The sequence below is a fragment of the Spermophilus citellus genome, assembly GCF_964194105.1.
Source record: "Spermophilus citellus genome assembly, contig: SCAFFOLD_58, whole genome shotgun sequence".
In the NCBI taxonomy this organism is placed as follows: Eukaryota; Metazoa; Chordata; class Mammalia; order Rodentia; family Sciuridae; genus Spermophilus; species Spermophilus citellus.
The window spans coordinates 1,301,978-1,329,826 of NW_027672891.1; the positions used below are offsets into that span (position 1 = coordinate 1,301,978).

Sequence of the window (27,849 nt, forward strand, 5' to 3'; positions counted from 1 at the left end):
GTGAAAAAATTTAAAAATTCGTTATAAAAATCGAGTAAGTCTTGTTCTACTTGTAATACTTACTTGTTGGAATTGAATCTGCAATTTTTGACTTTGCTCCGTCAACGCTAAAAATTCTCTCACCGTTTCATCCCTTTCCCTTCTTGCCTGTTGTATATTGGCGGTGAGCTGTGTGATAATAGCATCTCTTTGTTTAACTGCTGCTTCAAATTCTTGTAACTAAAGGAAATCAGAGAAAAGAATTACATTCTAGGCTTATATTTTACATAAAACTGATTATCATTATTACAAGCAACTTTTTAAAAAATATGAGATTCAAAGCACATTAGTGGAATTCTTACAATTTATATGCTATCTCCCACATTTGAAAGCTATGAGCTTTAAGAAATTTGTTTTACTTCCAAATCAATCTCAAAGAAATTAATGTGCACATGCAAAAAATTTTCACTTGTTCTGGTTTTTCTATATATCTAATTCTAGAAGCAAATGCCTTTATATTGGGGAGCTCCCCCAATCTGTTACCAGGCAACACCACAAACTTGTTTTTGGAGAGGATGAAACTGATATCTATTCTATCATCCTCATTAATGTCCCATTTTCATCTTGAGTTCATAACTTATTACTTAATACAAGAGATGTCACTCTAACTGCAGAGAATATTTACAGGGACTTGCTGATATTCTTAATGGGTTTAAGTCATCATTTTTTTAAAAAATGTGATTTATACCACAATTTTCTTTCAGGCTCATTAGAAAAACATCTATCCTGAAATCACTAAAGTTATTTTACTCTATCTTATTAAGTTAAATAAACAAAGTAACATACATGTTACCCCTATTAGTTGAATTCTAGTTGTAAAATGGGATTCTTAATACTATGCGCAAGAACCCCATTTTTCTCATGAATGAGATAATCTTAAGTTAACACCTGTAATTCTCATTAAATACATAAACTATCATTAAAATTTCCTGGAGGGCTGGGAATGTGGCTCAAGTGGTAGTGCCTCGCCTAGCATGTGTGAGGCACTGGGTTCGATTCTCAGCACCACATAAATGTAAAATAAAGATATTGTGTCTACCTAAAAAAAAAACTAAAAAATAAATATTTTTTAAAAAATTTCCTTTTTTGTTTTTGTGAGTAGCAAACAAAGGCCACAGAAGGTAAATGTACCTGATGCAATCCTTCAGTCCCATAGGTGGCCCTCATTTCTTCCAGTTCTCTGTTCAGTTCTTCGGGCTCATGTTCAGGTTTCCTAACTAATTCGTTTTCTATCAACTCTAGGCGAGTCTCACTATAGTGTGTGCCTTGTTCAGAATAAGAATCAATGACACCAAATTCTTCTTCCTAAATCAACCAAATATTTTTAATAATTCAGTACTAGCAACATTCCTGAGAGAGGAATTCGAATATTGAATTCCATAGCAAAATCCACTTTAAAACATCACTCTTCACTTTGAAGTTCACTTCTATAGCAATCTGGTTTGCTATTAATGTGATATTACCTTAAAAGCACCTAAACAGCATATCTGCAAATTTTGTTCCAATTCCATGTTATAATGAAAATGAGGTAACTTTGTTTTGTTAAGCAGTAAAGAAGATCTAGTAACTTTTAGAAATCACATACAGAAAGAATTACATACAGGAGAAAGCTTGGTTAGTAAGTCAAATGGTTTTAAATAATAAAAAAAAATTAGTATCATGAGTAGTTTTATATACTGTACCATTAATAAATTGGTAGGCTTTTCTGTTTTCACCACATTACAGCAATCATTTACCTGTATAAAAAAATTTCCTGATATATTATGATAGACCAAATTTTATTTACCTAACAATAATATTTCTACTAACTGTATCTTTTACATCTAGGGAAAATGCCTTAATAGCAAAACAAATATGGTGATTATATTTAACTGAAGTATCTAAGAGGCATATCAAATGTCAATCATTCCTCAAACATCTAAGTTCTTACAATGCAAAAGACACTTTCATTTAAGTAACTGAAGTTCTAAGTGCAGTTCCTATTTAGTCTTCAGAAAGATAACTAAAAGCTCCAAGTTACTAGATCTTCTTTTACAAAATGCTTCCTTAAAATTAGCTAAATATATTTTTAAAATTAAGCCCTATTTATTTTCAAATAAAACCATTTACTGGTATAAATTTAATTAAAGGCTAGTAAGCAAACCAAGGGAAATAAAGAGGTAAAGAACACTCCCCTAAGAACTTTCCTCTGGGGATAGTACTAGTGCTAGTCACGCCATCCAGACAGATGAGGGGGTTTTCTTTAACATATCACCACTTGCCTGTAGCACAGATATGTTGTAGTAAGAGAAAGGAGGATGATAGAGTACAAAAACCAACTTCATTCCTGCCCACATTCCTGCCCATATCTTAAGCCTTCACAATTCTATGTCAATAGAACCCAGGAGAATGAAATTGTTAACACTGAAATATGTAGGACAGACTAGTCAGAATGTCTAGAGTTAGGATTAAGTCTATATGAGCCATGACACTTTAAAAAGTACAAATCCTAGGACTGAAGATGTAGCCCAGTTGTAGAGCATCTGCATAGTATGTGCAAGGCCCAATACCCACAACTGCCAAATAAAAGGGAGAGAGGGTCCTAACTAAGAGACTTTTTAAAAATCAGTTTGATTGCTCTACTTTTATTCTAAGAATAATCTCTGAGAAATGAAGCTAAAGGGAAGGCAAAAAACCAACTTTTGTTAACACATTATTGCAATTGGTGAAAAACCACAAGAATGTAGGAATACTAATTCTAGATATAAAGTCACTTGTGATAATTTTCAAATTATAATACTTCTAAATTTCAATTAGTTTTTCATGACTCAGAAATGACACATTCTGATTTTAGTACACACTAAAATTTCTATTTTGAAGTAACAGTGTAATAAAATGAATATTTGTAAATATCCATCAAAGATCATGTCAAATATCATGTTATCAGTATTACATAAATTATTTATCCAGTATAATAATTATATCTAATACCTCTATAGCAAATATTCAGTTAGTTCTCCTCTAATTCAGTTTAAACATATTTATAATGCCCCACAATGAGTTGGTTAGGATCTATCTCCAAGTACTTTCTGGTCATCATGTTGCCCATTGTAGAGTTGTCTTGAAGTGCCTGGACTGTTATGATCTGCTCTGAGTTCGCTGTTCAGCCCTGAGTACTAGTCACAATGCAGCAGGTTGAAGACAGCCTACTGGAGGATTGTCACAACCTTCATAACTAAGATTCTCAACTTCTTATCTAAGATTTCTTTCATAAGTTTGCAGAAGAGTTCTCAAACTTCACCTCACTCCCCTCCATTTCATTCTTCTCATCCTCATCTTTAGTTAGTTGCAGGCCTTCCCACCAAATTCCCCAAGCTACAGCATGCAATACTCACCAATACACAACCTGAAAGCCCTGTTTCTCCACTCCACAAAAGCAGAGTTGCTATCTGATCTTTGCTCTCTTCAGTGATGAGACCTGAGTCTCCTTCAGGCAACAGACATTTTTGACAGAAAAGTGATCTCACCTCCAGACTGGGAGGTATGATAGTCAAGCAGCTCAGAAAGGCATCAGTAGTTATTGGGAGTCCTCATAGCTTCCAGGTTTTAGAGAGTTTTAGAGAATGCCTCTGACATTTTTTTCCTGTAGTTTTCTTTATTTTGTGCCAGCTCAGAAAAAAGCTCAAGGCAAATTTTAACAATGTCTTTGTGAATGACTTTCAAGATTTTGCTCTACTGGAGCATTTTATTGGGAGATGTTCAAAGGCAGGTCCTCAGAGTCAACCACACCATGGATAAAGTTGAGATAATTCTGGTTTGTAAGTACAAGGCTAGCCTGAGCAACTTAGCAAGTCAGTTTCAGATAAAAACAGCTGGGAATGTAGCTCAGTGGTAGAGCATCCCTGGGTTTAATCCCCAGTAACAAACATACACCCACACCCAAACAACAAAAATAAAAACTGTAATATGTTAATTTAAGAACATAGTTTTTTGAGCTGGGATTGTGGCTCAGTGGTAGAGTGCTTGCCTAGCATGGGCGGGACCTGGGTTTGATTCTCAGCACCACATTAAAAAAAAAATAAAATAAAATAAAGGCATCGTGTTGTGTCCATCTACAAAAAAGATTCATATTCATTCTCTCTCTCTCTCTTAAAAAAAAAAGAACCTAGTTTTTCTATTAGAAGCCTACAATAAATTCAGACTTATGAAATATACTAAGTTGCTTAAACATTCAGAGTAAATAATAATTTTCCATGTACTCTAAATTTGGGAGCAAAGAAATGACAATCATATCTAAAAAGAATAAGATAACAAAGTGATACTTATTGCAAACATATAAAGAAGGCAGGTATTTCTTAAGAGACCAATGCCTATTTTACAGTTTATCACCTAAAATAAAAATCATCATTGTCAGGCATGGTGATGCACACCGTGCATCAGGAGGATCACAAGTTCAAAGATAGCCTGGGCAACTTAGTGAGAATCTATCTTAAAATGAAACTGAAAAAGGGCTGGGAATGTAGCTTGGTGACAAAGTGCTTTCCTAGCATGTACAAGGCCCTGAGTTCAATGCCCAGTAACACACATGTACACACATGCACACATACACAACACTACAGCAACATTAATTCCAATAAACACATTTTATTAAACTAGTATTCAAACATTTGTAAAAAGCATTACTATAAAAAAATCATACTAAATTATAAAATTTTTACTGTGCTAAATGGCTATCTTAAAATGGTGATGGGTCCTAGAAATGCAGACTCACTTTCCTAAAAACCAAAATATGGCTGCTATATAATTAAGGATTAAGCAATTCAAACAGTTAAGACTTTAGGTAACCACTGGAAAAAGATACAGCAGTAAAATATAATTTTCAGTTTTTCAATCCATTTATATTATATTATGTTAAGTTATATTAAATATATACAGAAGCATATAATTTATAAGAAATAAAGTACCAACAATCAATAATTTCGAAAAAAAATATCAATTTTATCTATGACATTTTTAATTGGGATATGTTAGTCTTACCTCCGAAGTGTAATCATCTGCTGTGGTTGAAATCTCACTTTCCAGCTAAAACAAAAGTAAAACATGATTACAATTATGACATTTTTCCCCTTCTAAATATCATACTTTACAAAAAAAAAAAAAAAATCCTGCTTTACTAAGACATTGCTGTTAGTAACAATGATAGAAAATTTACAAAAATACTATTAAAAAACTAGTAAAAATTATCCAAATCTTTAAAAATTTCATTTCATTATGAATTACAATGACTTATAATAATGCATATAAAATTTATCACAAGCCATTGTTATAAATACAAAAGTACCAAGAACTTTTACATATATAGTAGATGTCATCTGTAAGCCAAAAGCATCAAAGACACCATTCCTCTAATTTATGTAACTCTTTTAAATAAAACTAAATCCTTAACATGCCATCAGAAAAATTCAAGTTCTTTAAAAGAATTATCAATTCTTGATGCTAAAAAGTCAATGACTTTGTCAAGCTTCCCTCAGGTGGATGCTAATGACTTTTCACTGCCACAACTTTCTAGTTAGAGGTAGAATGTTTTAAAATCTGGATGAATACTTACATCAACAGAAAAAACTTGTTCATGTTTAAGTGTTTCTTCATTGTTTAGAGTTCTCATTATTGTGGATTCAGGCATCACGGCCGATCCAACACCCTGAGAACTATTTATGAACATCTCCTCACTCTTTGATTGATCAATATTCAAGCCATGAACATCATTTTTATTGCTTGAGGTTTTCTTCTTTTTTGGCTTCTTATGAGGGTTTTGTCCATCCAATCGAGCTCTTCTTTCTCGAAACTCGGCAAGCTGCAGGAAAAAGTATCATTAACATCAATGATAATTTTTCTTTGGGATCACTTTCTTTAAAAGATCAAACTATCACCAAATTAAAATGATGATAATAATATAGATGACTTCACAGTTTCAGAATAACTATTGGATTGAATATTCGGGTTGTAAAGTTTGTAACACTAGGTACTTGTGAATGAACTTATTAAATATTGAGGGGTAAGAAATGAACATGTCAAGTCTAAAGAAGAGGAAATTAGCTGAGTTAGGGGAATAACTACTATATAACTAGAATAGGGGAATAGAGGGACTCTCATTCACAGTATAATCTCTGGATTTAAGATTATATGAAAATACACACAAAAACAAGGAGCTCCAAACACACTTGTTCTGTTCTACTACTTTATACAAAAGATATCGTCTATAATTATCTTTTATACAAAAAAGATAATTAGCCTATTAGCTATACAAATGCTCACTGCAGCCATATTTATAGTGGGAAAAACTTACAAGTAACTTAAAATTTTAAACAGCAGTGTTTTATCATTTGTCTGTCATCATCAGAATTTGTACCAAACCCTAGTCATCAATACATTATCATTTACTTAATATATTTTAAACAGTGTATTTTCTTTAAATTGAAAGTTAATATCACTTGTTATTTCTTTTAAGAGATAAACTGAAAATAAAAGAAATTATAAATCTATTATTGAAATTTTAGTTAGAGGTTGCTGAAGGCTATGAAAAAAATGGACAATAAAAGACTGTTAAAGACAGACAAGCATCAAACAGATTTTCGTTATCATAAGCAGAAAGAAAACTGAAAACGGTAAAAACTTTCTTACAATACTATCCAAAGTTTTTTAAGACCTAAAATATTTTCTTACCACCTAAAATCAGAAGTACACATTATATACCAGGTAACACTAGACTAATTATGGTGAACTTATATTAAAAATACCAATGCAAGCAATTGCTATTAAAGACTTTGTGATATAATGGCAGGTATAAAGTAGTATTGTAGCATATCTATTTCTTTTCATGAAAGGAAAATTATACTTCATTTTTAAAAAGATAAGGCAAGTCTCAGGCTCATAGCTTTCAATGATTATATCCAGTATGAATTTAAATATCATTATATTCATAGGCATAGATAAATTCTGGAAAACTACAACCTTAACAACTTTTGTTTACATTTGGAGTTCAGATTACAGGTATTTTTCCTATTGCTCACTTACATTTTATTTATTTATTCTTATGAATTTTTTTGATGGACACAATACCTTTATTTTATTTATTTTTATGTAGTACTGAGGATCAAACCCACAGCCTTGTACGTGCTAGGCAAAGGATCTATTGCTGAGCTATTACTGTATTTTTTTAAATAGAGTTAAGTTTTCTGATTTTTATATAAAGCAACTACTGACAAAGACTTCTTAAATTTAATTTGAGCTCCTGAATCACTCTTAAGAGGAGAAAAAAGAAGACCACATGTAAGTTCCTTTCTGCCTTAAAAAGAGGAAATATATGCTTAGAATTACCATAACTATTAACCAGACCAATTACAAAGACAGCAAATAAATTTCTTATTATCTAAAGTATTAAAGCAATCTTGCTAATGTTACTATCAAAATATGTGGCAAATATATTATTTATAAATAACATTTTATACTTAAATTATCTGCTGTAGATGAAGAAAAGCATATAAACATGTCCTATTCCCTTAAAGAAGATATTTAATTCATAAGTCAAAAATAGCTCATGATTATACTTACAAAGTATAAAAATATTTCACATTTAACATTTTTCCCAGTTATTTAGTAACTACCCAGTGCGTTGAGGAACAGGTGCAAGACCAGTTGCCTCTATTTGCACATTATTAAGCTGCTGGAATGTACTTGAACTACTTGAAGCATAGCAGATCATTCTTAAAAACAAACTAACTAGAATATTGGCAAATACTTTATCTATAAATAGAATCAAAAATCCAGGAGCATTATTTTAAAACATCCCTTAGAGAGAATGCAATGCCAAAAAATAAATACTAATAATGAGATTTCTATTATACTCAATTTCAGAAACTTCTTGAAATATCATGTTTCTGCATTAGAATATATTTAGTCAGCAAAATTTATCAAGGCAAAGATGAAGATTTTGCTTAGAATTCCAAGTGTCAGATTATATCAATAATTTATATCTAAAATTTATTCAAATGTCAAATATATAACAAAGGAAAAAATTATTAACTTTGCATTATAGAAAGAATGACTTAGGTCTGGGGATGTGGCTCAGTGGTAGAGTGCTTGCCTAGCATGCACACAGGGCCCAGGTTAAACCGTCAGCACAAAATGAAAGATAAATAAATAAAGAATGGAAAGTTTGATTTAAACAACAACAAAAAAAAACCCTCCAAAATAAGAATATCTGTTACTAAATGTAAATAGTAGCACACAGATATGGAATAAAAAGTAGAAGTAGTTCCATTATAATATTTAGAATGAATCACTTCTACAGACATAATTAAAAAGATAATGTTCTAGGCCTATATTACTCATTATATGAGTTATATTATTTTTTCAGAAAAATTAACCAGAAGGTAAACCCCATGAGGGCAAGGACTTTTTTTCCTCCCTTCTTCTATATATTAAAAGCCTAGAGCAATATTAAATAAATGTATGTTGAATTTTTTATCTATTTTTTAAAAGAGAGAGAGACAGAGAGAGAGAGAGAGAGAGAATATTTTAATATTTATTTTTTAGTTATCGGCAGACACAACATCTTTGTTTGTATGTGGTGTTCAGGATCGAACCCGGGCCGCACGCATGCCAGGCAAGCACGCTACGGCTTGAGCCACATCCCCAGCCCCTATGTTGAATTTTTTTTAAAGGATAATTTATCTTTTATTGAAAAGTCACCACACTAAGCAAGATCATATAAAAGGCATATCTAATTCTACTTTATTAAAATGTTCCATGGTTTCAAAATTAAAATGAACAATTTTCAAATTACTTGAATCACTCTTAAAAGGTGAAAGATAAAAGAATGAGACTAAGTAAATTTCTTTGTTTTTTAAAAAGAGGAAATATATGATTGGAATTACTGTAACTATTAAATAGACCAAATACAAAAATGGCTAATAAATGAATAAGAACATAAAAAGAATCCTTCTCACTATAACTTCCCTCCCTCCACCAAAAAAACCAAAAGAGAACAAAAAGTTTCTCATAAAAATAATATCCACAATAGCTTTCTGGCAAGACTACTGTTTTATAAAAATGTGAAAGGAATAAGATCGTATCACATATTCAATTATTTATAGCTATTTAGTTTTATTTTAAATTTGAAAAATGGCAAGCTAGCAGATAAGCAAAAAAATCTGAATCAATTAGATAACCATATGATACTGAAATGATGCACTTTAAATTACTGAGAAAACATTTATTCTAAAACATGCTGAAAATTCAGACTACAGCCATCTGTGTTTGTCATTTGGAAGCCAATTATAAAAGTGTTAACATATGTAGTCACAGAAATAGTTGCAATATTTACTGGAAAGATATTATGTTCACATATTTATCTTTCAAAAGTAGACCAGATCACAAGTAAATGTCTTATCTTGACCAGAACATGAATAAACAACTGAATATAAATATATTGAGTTCCTTAAACTCAATATTCATAATTTTATATATGATCATTCTCAATAAAACAATACATTTTCAAAATGTTATATATAAAAACATGCCAAGTTTTTATAATGTTCCTTCAAAAATAAATGACTAATTGAAGTCTGTTTTTGTGTATTTTTGTGTGTCCATTGACTATTTACTACATGCCAGGCACTGTGCTGGACATCAATGAAACACATGGTCTCAAAAGTAGAACTTCACAGTATAATGCCAAACTATTATTAAATGGAGTGAGAAATAAGGGTTAAAGCACAATTTCTTAAGCCTGACAGTCATTCATATATACATATATGGACAGCGAGAAGAGAGAGAAGAGGTGTATTGTGTTATAGGAAACTGTATTGTCCTGATTTTCTTTAAAAAGGCCTTCCGAAAGAGATGTGTTGTAGTTTTATGCCTGGAAAGCATAAAAATTGGATTTATATCAGGTTGTAAGTATATAGTTCAGTTATTTAACAAATACTTATTGACTGCCTATCATGAGCTATGACAGGGCATGCAGTGATAAATAACACATATGAACTCTCATGAATTGTAATCCAGTAAGAAAGATAATATTAAACAAATAAAGAAATATGTACATTCAAGTTATAAAAAGTGCTTTGAAGAGAAAGTATATGCATTAAAGACAGCATACAATGGAAATTCAATTTGTGGGACTGTGGGGAGAGGTCAGAAAACATCTTACTGAGACAAAAATGTAGAAGCTGATATATAAAAAACAATTTGTTAGGGGCTAGGGTTGTGGTTCAGCGGTAAAGCACTCGCCTAGCACATGCGAGGCCCTCAGCACCACATAAAAGTAAATAAACAAAATAAATGTATTGTGTAGAAATAAAAAAAAATATTTTAAAAATCAATGTTACCTGATCAATATCATAATCAGTGTCAAAACAAAACAGAACTAGAGTATCTGACTCCAAATCCAACCTTTCATTATACTAATTTGCTTTCTATGTATTTTTAGGTCCTTTTTCATAGTATTTCACAATCCTAGAACATTAATTTTAAAGACATGAACAAATGAAATCGCCAAACTGACAAGTGTTTTTTGACGAGAGGAAAAACAAACGTGAAAATGCACATACCTCAAAGAGAATGTTACAAAAATATGTAATCTGGTAATCTCTATAGTATTTAAAAATAACTATAAAAAGTGATTTTTATGTTTTTCCTGTAGAAAATGGAAGAAATCCCAAATAATTCTAATTATGGTGACTATTTGTTCTTTTCAGGGCTGTCATTAAGCCTTTCGATATTCCTTCATGGATGATAAACAAGAAGCTATATAAACTGTCACAGAAAAAAAATTTGGTGGCCTAACCATGGAAACAAAAAGATTATAACGACTAACCTAAAAACCAGCTGAAGAAGGGCAAATGAGAGCAAAGATAAAAGCAACATTTTAGGATGCTCTGAATCATATTTTCCAAAATAACAAAAAGGTACAAACCAGGCCTACTAGAATGCCTGTAGTCCCAGCTATTTGAGAGGATGAGGCAGAAGGATCTCTTGAATGCAGGAGTTTGGGGTCAGCCTCAGAATCAGCAAGACACACCCCCCACTCAAAAAAAAAAACTGTAAGAAAAAAATAGTGCTAAATAAAACTAAGGAAATCAAGAATGGAAAAGATGACAAGACTTTAAATCATTGAGCGACCAAACCTATTTATAGCCTATAATCCCATTCAATGCGATCACCTTCATGTTTAAAAAGAAAACAGATTCTGTAGCTTAAGGAATCATCTTAATTTTGTGTACTTCATGGCCTGGGTATACAGACAACCCAAATATTTCTTGAATTTCAAAACAATATGGACTACATATAATATAGTGCTGGGCTGTCATATAGTACTAGCTATGTGACAGTGGAAAAGCCACTTAACATCAGGAGAATTCAGTTTCTTCAACTGTATAATGAAGAGATACATTAGAAGGATCATTTAAACTTGCCTCCAGGTCTTGGGGTTTTTTGAGAAAATTTTTCAATTATTTCCTTTCCTTTCTCCTTTCTTTACCTGCAATTCTAAGGAAACCAGCATTTTACTTATGAAAATTTGTAAACTGTTGCTTGAAAATACAAGTCAACAAACAGTATATAGCTATTACTAAATAATCCCAACTGAAAAATGGTATAGGATACAGAAAAAGTGGAATGATTCAGTGTTCATAACGAATCACATCTAAGTACATAAAATTACCAAAACATTATTTTATTCTCATGTTATTAAGTATCATTCAGAACAAATTACTAGAAAGTTCCAGAAAGGTGGGATTTTTAATAAAAATCAATCATTATACACTCCAAGTCTAGAACAGTGACTGCATATAAGCTCTGAATAATTGCTGAATTTTTAAAAACTGATTTTTTGTGGAAGAGGCACCTCTAAGCATTAATTATAGGCATTCTTTCTCAGAACTTCAGAACTCCTACATAGTTTCTTTAACCAAAAACAAACAACAACAACAACGACAACAACAAAAAACCCCTAAGATGATACATTCAGGTCCATGGCTACACATGACTATATTACTTAATGCAATGTAATGTTATGCAGCTGTCAAAAAGTATTTTCAAAAAATTCTAATGTGGGAAAATGTTCTCAGTATAAAGCTGGGTAAAATAAGAGCACAAAACTGCATAGAATGAATCAAATGGAGTTTTAAAATATATTTGTGCATAGAAACAAACTATTAAAAATTAAAACAAATTATTAAAAATAATTACTTGTAGATTATGAGACTACAGGTAATTTTTTTCTTCTTTGAAAGATCTTTACTGCCTTCTACCCCTACATATCTTTAAGGAATATTTACTGATAATATTATCATGGCTCCATGTGTTACTATAACTATTTTTTATGGTGCCTGTTTTCCATTTATATCTGCTTATTTTATACATATAGATGCATGTAAGTATATATGCACACACAGAGATCTCTGTATCTAATATGCACATATAAACATACACAACAAAAAATTTAGGTCATGAAACAATCTTTTCAGTTTCTTCCATGAATCAATACAATGATATTAGTACTAGAATACCAAGAGAGAGTGAGGAACAAAGTGATAAATGCTAAAGCAGTGGCTACAGTTTCATATTGGAGTCTCATTTCATTTTACTATCACATCGTTTCCTATGTTTATGACGAAAACAAGAGTGTTTTCTTTTTAGCCTGAAGTCAACTGAATCCAGTACTCCTGGCTCTAGGGCAATCCAAATCAATGTGAGAGTTTCATTTCAGATGCTTGATAGAAAATGTCTAGCAAGAATATCATTTACAATTGCTGCTTGGGATAGGGTACTCAGTCTTTGTATGCTTATGTCTCAGGCTGTCTTCTCCCGCCACTGCCATTCCACCTTCAATAATAACTATTTTTTTAAAAGAATAATAAAACTATATACCTACTAGAAATCACATCCAAAAGAGTATTATTCAGATACCACCTACCTCTGCTCCATTTCATTGTCATGCAGGCTATTTTATTATTAATTTTTAAGTCTAGGTTATAAATGATTCCTTCTGATAAGCATATAGTTTTGGCAGGAAATATCAACTCAAAAATACAAGAACTGGGCTGGGGTTGGCTCAGTGGTAGAGCACTTGCCTTGCACATGTGAGGCACTGGGTTTAATCCTCAGCACCACAGGAAATAAATAAAGATATTGTGTTCATCTACAACTAAAAAAAATAGAAAAAAATAAAAGAACTGCTACAGTTCAGTGATCCATGTTAATGGTCAATGGGTATCCAGTGTTCATCAATAGTTCCCAGGGATGTCTGTTTGATGATTTATATAATGAAACCATGTAGATAATATTAACAAATACAAGTTTTGCTTTTTTCATTTTTTATTTTTTAGTTGTAGATAAACACAATTCCCATTTTATTAAGTTATTTTTATATGGTGCTGAGGACTAAACCCAGTGCCTCATACCTGCTAGCCAAGTGCTGTACTACTGAGTTACGACACCAGCCTCACCAGGTTGCTTTTGATTTCACTCCCTCTTTCTACCTCATTTTCAAAGAAACTCTCTAGTACTCAAGGACTAAGGGAACACAGGATTCATGATTTCTATACAACTCTAAACCCTTGGCACTTGCAGACAAAACCTAACACAGTAGTAGTATTTGTAACAGTAATAAAACTGGAAATGACCTAAATGCTCACTGATGAGAATGGACACTGAGATAAATTTCTATAATGGAATACTATTGCAGGAGTGAAAATGCTCTAATGATATTGAACAAAAGGAAAATCACTGAAGACTTCACATAATGACACCATTAAGTTCAAAAACAGAAAACCAAGTATAGTTTATGTACACATATGTGGTATAAAAAGCAAGGTGATGATAAATTCAGAACTATAGTTAGCTCAGGTGCTAGGGGTGGAATTAGATAAATATTTTAATGCATTGGTACATGAATATTTTTAATCTAAGTGATAGGTGTAGAGGTCTTTTTTTTCACTTGTTTTAATCTTATATATTTACCATGCATTCTTCTGTAGGTGAAACACTGAAGTACTTTTAAAGTATGTAGAACTTCCTTCTGAGGGAACTGGCCAGTACTTACAACTCCTACCATCCATGACATCTGTTTTCCCCCTCTTTTGATAAGAGGAGTGAATCAATTAGATTCTTCTCTTGAAAGTAGGGAACAAGGAAGTAGCAGAGCTGTCCAGAAAGGTTATAGAGAAGAGATATCTTGTATGAAGGATTCTAAAATTAGTGCATAACTTGATCATCATGTAATTACAACCACGCCACTAAAATGACCTCTAAATTACAGTACACATGATCATCCTACAAGATAAATTGCAGCCCAAGACACTTTTCTCTATATCCAATACAGCCAGTTTTCCTTCTGGCATTAAATAATCCTTACAGAAGCACACCAAGTAAAGTACCTGGCTTATAAGAAGCCATAATATATAATCACTCAAGTATTGCAAAATCATGCAAAGTGGCTCTATCAATGGGTTCTAAACTTTTCTGCTCTTTGAAAATCTTTTTAAAATAGTGAGACTTGGTTTCCATCATATTTCTGATTTTGGCATGGGGTGTGTTCTAAACAGTAAAAAGAATTTTTAAAAAGCTTACCAGGAGCTTCGAGTGTACAGCGAAATTTGGGAACCACTGGATAGCGGTTTATTTTATGAGATTTGCTTCCACTGTTTATATATTGTTTTTTTTTTTTGCCTTTTAAAAAATTTTTAAAAATGCATTTAATGGGAAACCACTCCACTATATAGCATAGGTTGGGAAATTCATCCTATAATTTTTGTTCATACACAAACTGATGTGTAAATAAAGGAAGTTAATATACAAAAATATGGAAATGAGATAAAAAATGGTGGCAAGAATGGCATCAATTTCCCATGGCTTTTCAGATTCTCTGAGGCCCTACTACACTTCTCCGTCCTTCCTCTGAAATCTCTGCATTTTTACAACAACCCTCTCTTACCTCATCTTAACTAATCTTAGCTTTTGTTTTGAAACAAAGAAGTCCTACCAGAATTAGACTGTTTATATTCAGCGATCTTAATCAAATCAATACTTCATTTAAAAAATGATAGTTTTATTGCTTCATTTGTACAACAGTAACACATACCTACCACCTGGTGGCAGCATACCTACCTAAAAATAATAAATTTTTTGGAAAGAACCCTTTCAGAGGTTAAGATATAACACATTTAAAAAAAAGTTTTCTGCTATATTTAGGTTAAAATTCATACTACTTTTAAGTGATACATACAGCTCCTCATTATCTGATCCCAGCATATTTCTCTACTCTAGTTTTCTGCTATATAGCTTTAATCTTCTAAATTCCAACATGACAATGATTTTAAGAATGGCTCATAATTCTTTAAGACTTTTTACAGCCTGACAATATTCTAAAGTATTTTATACTAAAAGGCTAAATCTTCACATCAACCCCAGTACCAACATTTACAGATGAGTTACTGAGTTACAGAGAGGTTAAGTATAACTTTATAAAGACATATAGCCACTAAATGACAAAGTCACACTTGATCCCAGACAATCTGGGTTAGCCACTATAGGTTATACTTTTCTCAACAAAATTTTTGAAAAATTCCACTCAGATGTCTCATAAGGAACTTCTAATACAAAATATCCAAAACTGATTTCCCAATCTTTCCTGAAGTCAACAACTGAAACTGTTCCTTGTTTTTTCTCTTAGTGATAACACCAACCTTCTATCCATGTTTTCTCCTTTACCAACCAATCACATTCTGATTTTATCCTCTCTATGTTTCTTGATTATCTCCCCACACTTTCACTCCTATTTCACTGTCTTTCATTTGTAGTTCAACAGCCTCTAAATAGTTTTACCATCAAGTCTATCCTCCATACAGCTGCAAAATGGATCAATCTGAAACTCAATCTTTTTAAGTATCAGTTAAAAATAATTTTTTAAATGTAAGAATTTAAATGAATGAATGTATATGTAACCATATTATTCCTTGTCTTAAAACCCATTAACATATCCCACAACCTTCAGGATAAAAATCTCCTTAACATGAAATTCAAGACCCTCAGGATAGAGCTCAGACCTACCTTCTTTAGCTTCATCTCTTGCCATATCTTGCTTATACCTTTATACTCCAATAATACCAAGCTCTTGTACACCTTCCCCCAAGGAAGTCAAACTGTTCCACACCTCAGTGCTTTACTCTTCCTGTCTCATTTTCCTCTCTCCTTTTTCACCTAGTTTTTCTTGAAACTTCAAGGCTTCATTCAGAGATTATCCATGCAAGAAGCCTTCTCTAACTGCCAAATGGAATCAGATATTCCTCCCTTGTGTTTTTCATAGAGCCAGAATTATATCACACTCCTAAATTTATAAATATCTGTTTATGTTTCTGCCTACTAACTAAATGAAGCTTGCATTTAGCAGATTCCATGTCTTTCACATTCTACAGTCTAGCACAAGATGTAACAAGCAATAAGTGCACAAATGTATTTATCAAATGAGTAAATAAATGATTCTCTGCACTTCACTTACTGTATTGTGGTTGACTTTCTACTCTATTAGAATGTGAGAACATTAGGGGCAGGCCTGTGGGTTCCTTATCTCTGAATCTACACCGACTTGCATGGAGGTCAAATAAATATTAAACAGATTAATAAGATTGAAAATACCTGAGTAACAAAATGAAAGGAACACTTTAAGATCAATGACTATAGAGATGTAATACTTTGGTTTTGCTGAATTCTAGTACATTTGAAGAACTTTTTAAAAATATAGCAAAAGTGATTTATAGGACTAATTTCATTCTAACTACACAACTGTCCTTTATTTAATTTTGTTCACTAATAATTGACTACTTTGTTTATATAAACATAAATAATTTTACTTGGAAAAAAATGAAGTCACTTAAAATGGAGTTGAAATGGTTTGGTTGGTTCACTACAAGGATAGCCTATGTGATGCCATCTCTGTCAGTAACTTGTAAATGAGGTCAAGCCCAGCTCTGAAAATATTTAATAATGTAGTTAACATCTCCAAGTATTGGGCTTCTTGCAACATCAATACTGAGGAGATAGCTGAGGACCCAACAGCAAACCAAAGAACTATCAAGCATCAGAAAAACTGAATTGCCACGAAGTCCTTTCTACTAGGTTCCATTAGCCCTTGATTCTTATAAATCATTCCATTAACCTCAGTTTCTGGTTCTTTTGTTACAACAAATCTAAAGCAGCAAGTTAGGGGAAGAGGCAAATGAGAAAATACAAAGCTGGACAAGCAAGTTCATAGGAAAAAACAAAAAACTGACAGCAAGGAAAATGGATAAGAATGACAAAAACAAAAAAGCGATCCATAAATGTCCAATAATATAGAATTCTGACTACATAATACAAGCGGTACTGAAGTAAGAATTAGAGTTCCATGACTACACTAATGTAGGAGACCTAGTTATTTTGCATTTCATGTTCTTGTTCTGTATGAGAGTCATACAACATTAAATTGTTTATCATACTGCATGTAATGTCTTTGTTTTTTAAATGATACCTGAACATTGTGCCTGATCATAAAAGAATAATGTTGTAGAGAATTTGTAAAATAAAGTATAAAAAAATTAAAATAGCCTATAACCCACTACCCAGAAATAACCACAACTGACATCTTGGTGCATGTTTTCTCAGATGTCTTCCTATATAAATACTTACACATACCTTTTTTTTTAACCTGACATTATCTGTGGGCATTTTCCCAACTTGAAAAGTGTTTGTAGAATTATTTTAATGGCTACATAAAATAATTCATTCTCCTATTACTGCAGATTTTGGTTAATATAAAATACTTTACAAAGTATACTTCTATACTCTAGGGGTTGGGGTTGTGGCTCAATGGTGGAGCACTTGTCTAGCAACATGTGCAGCCCTGGTTTCAATCCTCAGCACCACATAAAAATAAATAAATAAAATAAAGGTACTGTGTCCATTTACAACTAAAAATTCTTTTTTTAAATTTAGATACTATACTGTATATGTGAGAAGCTATTTTTAAAATGATCATTTATTATAAGGTCTTGAGAAAGGAAATTTAGAGAAATCTAGAGAGAAAGGAACAGAAGACCAATTACCAAGAAAAAGATTAAAAAGTTGTACGTTGTAAAACTGTTATCAAATGTTAACACTTAAGTCTTATGAACAAATGAGATACTTGGAGAACCAAGTCTCTGAATAAATTTTGGGAAATGATCATTTTAGATGGTTTCTGGTACCAGAAATAAGAGACTTCTGATTAAGAAAATTCTGGATTACTCTTATTAAATTCCAACCTAGCTGGTAACACTGCACTCATTAAGAACTTATTCAGTCATTCTGCTCATTCATTCAAGAAGCAAATGTCAGGGACCGCCGTGTGCATGAGCTAAGCCCCTCCAAAAGCCTTGAGTAAAGGGGATATTGGACTGGCAACATATGCCACACCTTGTGTTATACCAAGCAAGTGGCCTTTACCCCCACTCATCAAGGAAGAGCCTCAGCTCTGGGCTTGAGCAGTACCCAACAGGATTGGGCAACCCCTGCTGAAACACTATCCCCTGCCTTATTGGGGTGGAACATTCTATCAAATGTCTTTTCCCTAATAAACAGAGGGGTTCCAAGTGCACCTGCTCTCTTGCCCTCTTGCCTTCCAGAGTGGAAGAGGACCCTTGAGGTGGCAGAGCAGGCCCACTCTCCACCTGAGAAACTCATGTCCACGTGTTGCATGATTCTTCGCTCTTTCCTTACTTTAATGTTGCAGCCAGCTCTTTTGACCAGCTCATCTTGCCAGCATGCACAGCTGGAGAGAAGCAAACACTTACTGAATACCTGCTATTTGAAAAGCACTATGCTAGGTTGCATTTAATTGATATTGAGAGTTTTCCTTATAAAATATTCTAGAAAATCAGTCAGTAGCATTTTAAATATTTTAACAAAATGTTGGGGGGGGGGGTAACATCCAAAATCCTACTGTATCTAACCTCTCACTGTACTTATTACCCAGGAGCATCTGTCTCTCCTACTTTGGAAAGCACAGACTGTTGCCATTTCTCTATTTCTACCTCTTGATCTAAGTTTGCTGATTATGTGTCTGTTCAAAGTTAACTATGTTTAGTAGAACTGCTTTATAAATTTTGTTTGGTGTTGAGGACTAAACCTAGGAACTTGTGCTCTACCATTGAGCTATACCCCTAGCCCATGAATAACTATATTTATAATAGTTTTTCAATCCCATTCTAAAAGCACATGTTTATACAAATGAAATAATGTACATATTTTGTTTAGTTTTGTTTTTGCAGTAGTGGAGATAAAGGGCAGTAGTGCTCTACCTTTGAGCTATAATCTAAGCCCCCCCCCTTTTTTCCCCTCAGACAGGATCTTGCCTCAGCCTCCTGAGTAGCTGGGATTACAGGTGTATACCACTGCAACATCTAAACTATTTCTGATAATGTTGTTTTCACTCTATTTACCATGTCCCTCTCAGACTTAATCCTTTTAATGATTGTATAATATTCCGTTGCACTTACATGGCTGAGGAATGTTTTGTTACTTTCTTGCAGGTCTCTTGGGGCTACACTGTTGATCTCTGCTGCACGGGGCTCCAGGTCAGGGTTTAGATTGAAATCTTCTCCACAATGCTCTCGTGTTTTTCCCCCACCTTAGGTACAAGTGATTCAACTTGGGGCCACTCAGCCACTAAGCCATATCCTCAGCCCCATTTTGTATATATTTATATTTGGAGAGCAGAGACTCACTGAGTTGCTTAGCACCTTGCTTTTGCTGATGTCGGCATTGAACTTGCAATTTTCCTGCCTCACCTCCCAAGTTGCTAGGATTTCAGGCGTGTGCCACAGAATAACAATGCTTTCATTTTTAAGAGTTATCTGTGGTATTAATGGTCCCCAATAGATGTACATGTCCTACTTCCCAGAACCCATAAAAGTTAGGTTACACAGCATAAGAGAATTAGGCTGTCAATTAAATGAAGGTGGTAAATTAAATGATTTTGAGACAAGATCATATTAAATTCTGAGCTTATTGTAATCATGGAAGTTCTTAAATGTAGAAGATGGAAGGCAAAACAGAGAGACAACAGAAGGAAAAATAGAAGAAACAGCAGCATGAGGCAAATTCAGATCGATGTGGTGGGTTTTTAAGATAGAAAAGGGACCCACAAGCCAAAGAAACTAATGCTCCTAGAGCCTCCAGAAGAATCACAGTCCTGCTGATACCCTGATTTTAGCCCGGCATGATCCACTTTGGAGCTGCAGAACAGTAAAGAGTAAATTGGTATTGCTTTAAGGTTTGTGGGTGAGGTTTGTGATTTGTTAAGGTAACTCAGTGCAATAGAAAGCTCAATATGCTATCTAGGGTGCATCTTTCTCCTGCTGATGGCAGAAGTGCAAAAAAGGCGACAGAAACTCTTGTTGCTCTTAAAGCCTCACCCTAGAACTAGCACTGTGTCTTTTCTGCTTAACTTACCATCAAAGGAACTTGCAATCAGAGGAAATCACATTACTTTTTGTGGAAGCAATGTGGAAGTGATGTCACGGTCACAGGTATGGATATAGGGAGGGGTGCAGTCTGAGCACAGTAATTCCACTTACTGGCCAGTACATCTTACAGCAGAAACACAAACTCAGAAAATAATTCTTAAAACATGGATTAACTACCTAATGTTTCCAATTTACAATTTGAATTCAGTCAATCCATTTTGCATACATTATATGGGAAAAACTTTTAAATGTTGGATAATTTTGCATGCTACAAGAAAAGGGTAGAAATGAATAGCTTGGGTGCATATACACTGGTAGAGCCATTCCAAAGAACAATTCAGTGGACCTTACTAAAACTAAGAATTTATAGAACCTATCTTTCAGCCTGGCCTGTAAGTCATTCCATAGTGAAACTCAAAACAGGTGCAAAACAAAACAGAACCAGGTGAGAGGATGTTTATTGCAGCACAGCTAAACATTCCAGAGTACTTACCCATGAGTGGGAGAATGAAGCATAAAATGTAACAAGCATATTAAAGTCCATGTCATACACTATGAGTATTCAAGCACAATGAGTTAAATTTGCATAAAGACACATCGATAGATTGCAGAAACACATTGGGCAAAAAAAGAGAAAAGAACAGGAGATCCCAAAACACAGCACCATCTATTGAAAATTAAATGCCCCAAAATCACTGTTTATTTTTTAAACATGTGTAATTATTTAAGTAAACATGTAATAGGTAGATTGCCAGGGATGCATCAAATACACTAATGGGAAACAAAGGGTGAGAAGGTTAAGCAATAGGAGTAGGAAAAGCAGACAAATGAGAAAATTATGACATTTTCAAAAGGAGATGCTCTGACAGATAGATAATGACAATAGTAATTTAATAACTAAGAAGTGCTGGCTAAAGTGAATTCTACATAGCCTGATAGGAAGCAAAGATGAAGGGACAGAGGGGAAAAAAGGAGGAGAAAGAACTGATGAAAACATGAGATTCCTGGAAAGAGGTAGAGAAGGCACTTGGTAGGAGAATCAAAGTCTCAGAAAGCAGCTGGGTTTCCACATAACAGTCCTCCCTGTTTTGTATTTGTATTAGCCTTCCTTAATAGAATGCCAGATTATATATATATATATATATATATATATATATATATATATATATATATATATATATATACATACATACATAGAAATATAGATAGATTGATTTTATATATGTATCTGAATATATTTATAAATACGACTATATGTATACATAAATGAGAGAGAACAGGAGTGACATTTTGCATTAGCTATTTAATTTATCTCCTTAAATATTCTTAATAGTTAAGAATAAGTAAATTTTCTAATAGCTATTTGACCTCAAGGGTTGAGTTTTAAAACAACATTTAAAGCCTCCCCTTTTTAAAATGTATCTTCCTTATGAATAAATATTTCATAATGATGCAGCTGATGTATTTGGTAACTTTAGGCGAGCCATCAGTTATGCAAAGTTTCCCCTGAAGAATGGAAATTGCTTCAATCTTTCAAAGCAGAGCAGTGGAGTAGGCTGAACCATCCCTTTGAGATCTTAGGGGGAAAACTGTGCCTTTCATTGATGGGGGGCACTAGTGAAGTAGTTTCTCATGCCTCAGAAACTGTGACACCGTGATATCTCCTATACAAGTAACCTGTACCACCTGCAGGCCTTGTACCTTGGGTAGGTTTAAGTCTCATCTTCCCTTTGCTAGCACTAGTTTTATTGGGGGGGGAGGAATACTTAGTTTTATTTGCTTTAATCAGCTTTTTTACTGCTGTAACTGAAAGACCAGAAAGAACAATTTAAGAGAAGTAGAAGTTTATTTGGGGACTCACAGTTTCAGAGGTCTCAATCCATAGATAACCAATTCCATTCTTTGGGGCTCAAGGTAAAGCAGAACATCATGGAGAAAGAGTGTGGTTAAGGTAAGTAGCTCATAGGAGGATCAGAAACAGAGAGAGATTGCACTCCTAGATATAAGCTATATATACCAAAGCACACTAATGACCCATCTCCTCCAGCCATACTGTACCCACCTTCAGTTACAGCTCTGTTAATATCATCTGGGGATAAATTCCCTGATTGTATTAAGCCTTTTATAACACAATCCTATTTCCTATAAACCATTTTGTAATGTCTCAAAACATGATCTTTAGCTGGACACCTCACATCTAAAACATAACAATATGTATGAAGGCTCTTTCCAGGACAGAGGGTTTGTGGAGATTGAGGAACATGCTAGACACACAGGTATTTCATAACATAAATCAATAATGAAAGAACAAACTATGATGCTTTACTCCCACAGTGAGTGAAAATACACACACACACCATAACACCTTTTCCCCTGGAGATGTATTCAGACTTTTCTCCCACTGAAGCTAAAATCCTGGACCACATCTCCTCCCTCTTTCTTGCCATAGGTAGCACTTCCTAGGTCTCCACCAGCTTCTCTCTCCAGCTTGCCCAAAACCAAGATTCAGGAGCTACAGTGTTTACATAAATTGTAGGGGAAGATAGGATATAATGAAAAATAAGAACAAAGATTGTTTTCTAATAGTCTACCCTGCCATGGATTGGCAGCACCCTTGGGCACATAGGCAGGGGCTGATCTGGCTGGCAGGGCCCACTGTGAAATTGACTGACTACTTTACCTTCTTCACCAGTTTGTTCAGCATCTCTCATGGGAAACACAAATTCATTCCCATGAATATTCAATGGCTTCTTTCTGATTATATTTCATTAAAGATAAAAATTAATTTCTTAAAAAATGTGTTGATAAGGTGTCAGTCTATAGAAGAGAAGGTAGTTAAAAAATTAAAGCATCCCAACACATGGGAAACCAGACAAATGTACCCTCATTCTGCCTCTATGTAAAACCATTTTAAATGTCAATCAGGATTAGTTCTTTTCCAGCTCAAGGTAAATAACTCACTCACCAAGATGTTTGCAAACAATGTGCAGGAATTGGAGAAAGGGTTTTATCTCAATCAGTGCACATTTCTTACCAAAATTTAATTTCTAATCTCCATCCTCAAAATTTCATCAATAAACTGCCATCCCGTCTACAAAACTTCAATCTCGCTCACCTTCACCCCACTGGCCTGATAACAAAACTTTCAAAACACCCAAGATCAGCCCCATTCATAAAGTGATGAGTCTTTACTGTGACTCATAAAATAGATCAGGCTGCAGATAAAATCTGACAAGCTGTGCTTCTTCCTTGTGTATGCTAAATTCCCATTTGGATGTGCATATAACATTTAAAAATACTCTTCATCGGTTTATATATTTTCCCAGATATGTTCCAGAATTTAAAAATAATAACAGTAAGAACCCATATTAAAATTTAAATTACAAGACATTTTTTAAGTAAAATTTAAAAAGCTTTAGGTTACTGAGATTCTTTAATCATTCTTTAATCATTTAAAGAATCACAACCTTACAATGTGCCTCTGTGTCTGGCAATAGTGTTCTCATCATTAAAAGATTAAATTGTAAGCAGCTCAAGTGGGTCACTCAGTATGCTTTTCTCAGAGTGGAGAATGTATTACACAGCCATGATCTTATTTAGTCTGTGGGGTAAATAGCCTCATTATGAATATAATGTGCCACATTTTTTATCCATTCATCTACTGAAGGGCATCTAGGTTGGCTCCATAATTTAGCTATTGTGAATTGTGCTGCTATGAACATTGATGTCGATGTGTCCCTATAGTATGCTGATTTTAAGCCCTTTGGGTATAGACTTAGGAGAGAGATAGCTGAGTCAAATTGTAGTTCCATTCCTAGGTTTCCAAGGAATCTCCATACTGCTTTCCATATTGGCTGCACCAATTTGCAGTCCCACCAGCAATGCATGAGTGTACCTTTTTCCCCACATCCTTTCAAACACTTATTGTTGTTTGTCTTCATAACTGTTACCATTCTGACTGAAGTGAGATGATATTTTAGAGTGGTTTTGATTTGCATTTCTGTAATTGCTAAAGATGAACATTTTTTAATTTGTTTGTTGATTGATTGTATATCCTTTTCTAAGAAGTGTCTTATCAAGTCCCTAACGCATTTATTGATTGGGTTATTTGAGGTTTTTTTTTCTGCTTAGCTTTTTGAGTTCTTTATATATCCTAAAGATTAGTGCTCCTTCTGATGTGTGAGGGGTAAAGTATTTCTCCCAAGATATAGGCTATCTGTTCACCTCACAGATTTATTTTCTTTTGCTGAGAAGAAACATTTTAGTTTCAATCCATCCCATTTATTGATTCTTGGTTTTAATTCTTGCACTATAATAAAAGAGAATAAAATCATGGTATTTGCAGGTAAATGGATAGCATTGTATAATATAATGCTAAGTAAAGTTAGCCATTCCCAAAGAAATCAAATGCCAAAAGTTTTCTCTGATAGAAGGTGGCAGATTCATAGTGTAGTAAAGAGGGGGAGCATGAGAGGAATAGACAAACTCTTGATAGGGCAGAGGGGTGGGAATAAAGGGAGGAAGCAGGGGATTGGCAAAGATGGTGGAATGTGATAACATCATTATCCAAAGTACATGTATGAAGATATGAATTGGTGTCAAAATACTATATATACAACCAGAGATATGAAAATTTGTGTTTTATATGTGTAATAAGAATTGTAACACATTATGCTGTCATTTTGTCATTGTCATGCTGTCACTTTGTTTTGAAAATCAATAATGTAAAAAAATTAAAAAGAATACACTATGAAGGAGACTCAGGACTTTTCCAGCAGGGTAGGAGAGGTCACCTCAGGAAAAGGGGGAGGCCATGCATGAAAATGGGCCTCTGACTTCCTGTAGCTGCTATCAGGCTCTTGTTTTGTGTCTATAATATTCATTGGAAGAATATTATCAGGGAAGGAGAAAAAGGACTTATTGAAAAGAGTAAATACATTCCCAATCCTAAAAACCCTCCAGAGGCTTTCTTGCAGAGGTCATGAGAATGTGAATGAACTGTAGTTACAGACACCAGTTAAGGAAGTTGGACAGGCAAGTGTGAGAGGGCCAGGAAAAAGTAACTTCTCTCAGATGAACAGTAATGCTTCTTTAACCCTGAGATGGCCCTCAGCACAGTTGGGAAGCCAGTTCTTTATCTTGTATAAAATATCTTCCTTTACTGAACTCCCTCACCCCCACCATGCCATAAACTACTACTCTGAATGCTCCAAACTCAAATTTTTCACACAAGAATCTTTATGAAATTTGTTTGATATCCTATGGCCCCTCTAAGTATAAACTTGACCTTTCCATTTCTCTGAATGTTGTGTAGTACTTCTAGGTCTCATCCTTTGTATTCTCTTCTTACTGAAATTTACTCAGAGATTGATAAGGTAACACTGACTAACAGAGAGGCTGACCTCTGTAAATGGGTACAAGGAAGAAGTCCAAGGGACCAGAGCCATCAGGGTCACCAGTACCTTTAGTCTTCTGAAAGGGATTCTCTGTTGATTTCTCCCAAAAAAATGAATATGGTTTTGTGTTTGTTTTTGGTGAAGTGCTGGGGATAGAATCTAGGACATTGTTCATACTAAGAAATTACTCTACCAGTGAGATACATTCCCAATTCTAAAAGAATCATTTCCATGTATATCTCAGAGCAGATGGGCTACACTTAAAGTAGGAAGAAAATATATTGGTCATTAGATAAAAAGGAAAAAGAAAAAAAGGATAGATGAAAAAATCCCTCCTAAACTAAGATTCACCTTTCTAAGGCAAGGAGAAGAAAGAGTTTGAAAGACAAAAGCAGATAATAATAATGTTCCCTCCATGGTCACACACTGGGAAAATGGTCTGAGTGTCCTCAAAAAGAGTATGCAACAACGTAGGGTATAAATATCTAATGCACCAATATTGAGAAACAACAGCATTAATGTTAGTGTATAATCACACAAATATTGGTTTTTAAAGATTACAGGAAAAATTTCAGGGACTAGTTAATTAAATTCCAGAGGTAGGGGTGGATAAGTAAATATTAAGCAAGCAGGAACTGTACACTGGGCGGTTCAGAAGCCAAATATTGGAGTCCTGCTTATACCTCTGTACTTCCCAAAGTTTTACAAATCAACATGTCCTAACAGAAGGCAGTAAAGACACAGCCCCAGCAAATCTGGCAACAGAGCACAACCCAAATATCATTTCAGAGAGGTCTATTACAATCTTAAAAATATATACAAATGTCATCTTTATATACATTAATGTTTAATCGCTCTCAAGAAAATAAACTGATGCTTCAGAGAGATGCCTCACATTTATTATCCCAGAGCACTCTGCACGCCAAGTTGTGAAGATGAATTGGGGAAGATGCAAACTGTGAAGCTCAGTTCCCAGGACCTGTTCCACATTAGACAAACAGGCCTCACTCCAGCAAACACTGAATGAAGGGCACCCTGGTCCCAGATCTCAGGGAATTCGAATGTAAAGATGTCAGGGGAAAAAAAAAAATTTTTAAGCCACTCTGGAAGGTAGACACCTGGGAGAAAATCCCAGGTTTAGGAAGAACCCAAACCTGTTCTTCCATGGTCACCGGGAGATACTGTCAACGTTTTTATTAGCTCATTGGTGAAGTGTGTAGGCTTTCTGAGTTATCACTGTGTGAGTTGGAAGTAATGGAGCCTAAAACCTCTCAGCACTAGGTCCCACAGACCTGAGAGTTCCCTTCCAGGTGGAAATCTGTGCCCAGACCAAAGAAGCCCAAAGGGAGTGAAGACACTTATGGGACCAGGTAGGAAGATCACAGGCCGAGCTCGCGGTGGTAATGGCGGTGGTAATGACAGTTCCGAGGGGGACTGTGACATAACTACATTCCACTCCTCCCTACCGACGCCCGAGTCGCTACTCCACGGTGGGGGAGGGGAAAGCAGGGCTGGGACCGAGGTCCTTGACCACCAGGGAGCCCAGGGAGATCCAATTTGGGGCGGCAGGAAGCCGGGGCCGCGCCTGGAGCGGGGAGCCCTGGAGTCACCGGCCAAAGTCACCCAGGGGCGACTGGCGAGGGCGGGAGCTGAGCTGTTGAGGGGGCGGGGCTGGCTGAGAAGACTTTAGTGGGGGGAGCTGGGGGGCGCCCAGGGGCTCGCCCCGGGTACCACAGGAATGGCACAGACTCTGGCCACGGTCCGGCCGTCGGAAGGACTCGGTCTGTCTGGCTCGAGGGGCCGCGACCCTGCGCGTTTTACCTTTTTCTTGGCTGCGGCCAATTTGCTCTGTCTGGTCTCTTCCGACATACCGGGGCGGGGAGGGGGAAGTA

At 34.6% G+C, this 27,849-nt stretch overlaps 1 protein-coding gene across 1 annotated transcript; it reads right to left on the reverse strand.

The window, feature by feature from the left end:
• Positions 1-27,848, reverse strand: LOC308640450 (A-kinase anchor protein 9-like). The gene is made up of 6 exons (XM_081312361.1): positions 27,779-27,848; positions 5,627-5,872; positions 5,056-5,100; positions 1,722-1,775; positions 1,171-1,344; positions 1-219 (listed from the first exon to the last, which is right to left on the reverse strand). Exons 1-6 carry the CDS (start codon positions 27,824-27,826, stop codon positions 22-24), a joined length of 765 nt encoding a protein of 254 aa, XP_081168487.1. The 5' UTR covers positions 27,827-27,848; the 3' UTR covers positions 1-21.
• Between the last annotated feature and the right edge of the window lies 1 nt (position 27,849).

What these genes read in the sequence shown, in the direction of transcription:
- LOC308640450 (XM_081312361.1), bottom strand. Translation starts at nt 27,826, where the DNA reads ATGTCGGAAGAGACCAGACAGAGCAAATTGGCCGCAGCCAAGAAAAAG. An exon ending in CAGATGATTACACTTCGGAG is followed by an intron (nt 1,776 to 5,055) that starts GTAAGACTAACA and finishes TTTTTTATACAG; the next exon opens with GTAAATGATTGCTGTAATGT. An exon ending in AGCCTACCAATTTATTAATG is followed by an intron (nt 1,345 to 1,721) that starts GTACAGTATATA and finishes TGGTTGATTTAG; the next exon opens with GAAGAAGAATTTGGTGTCAT.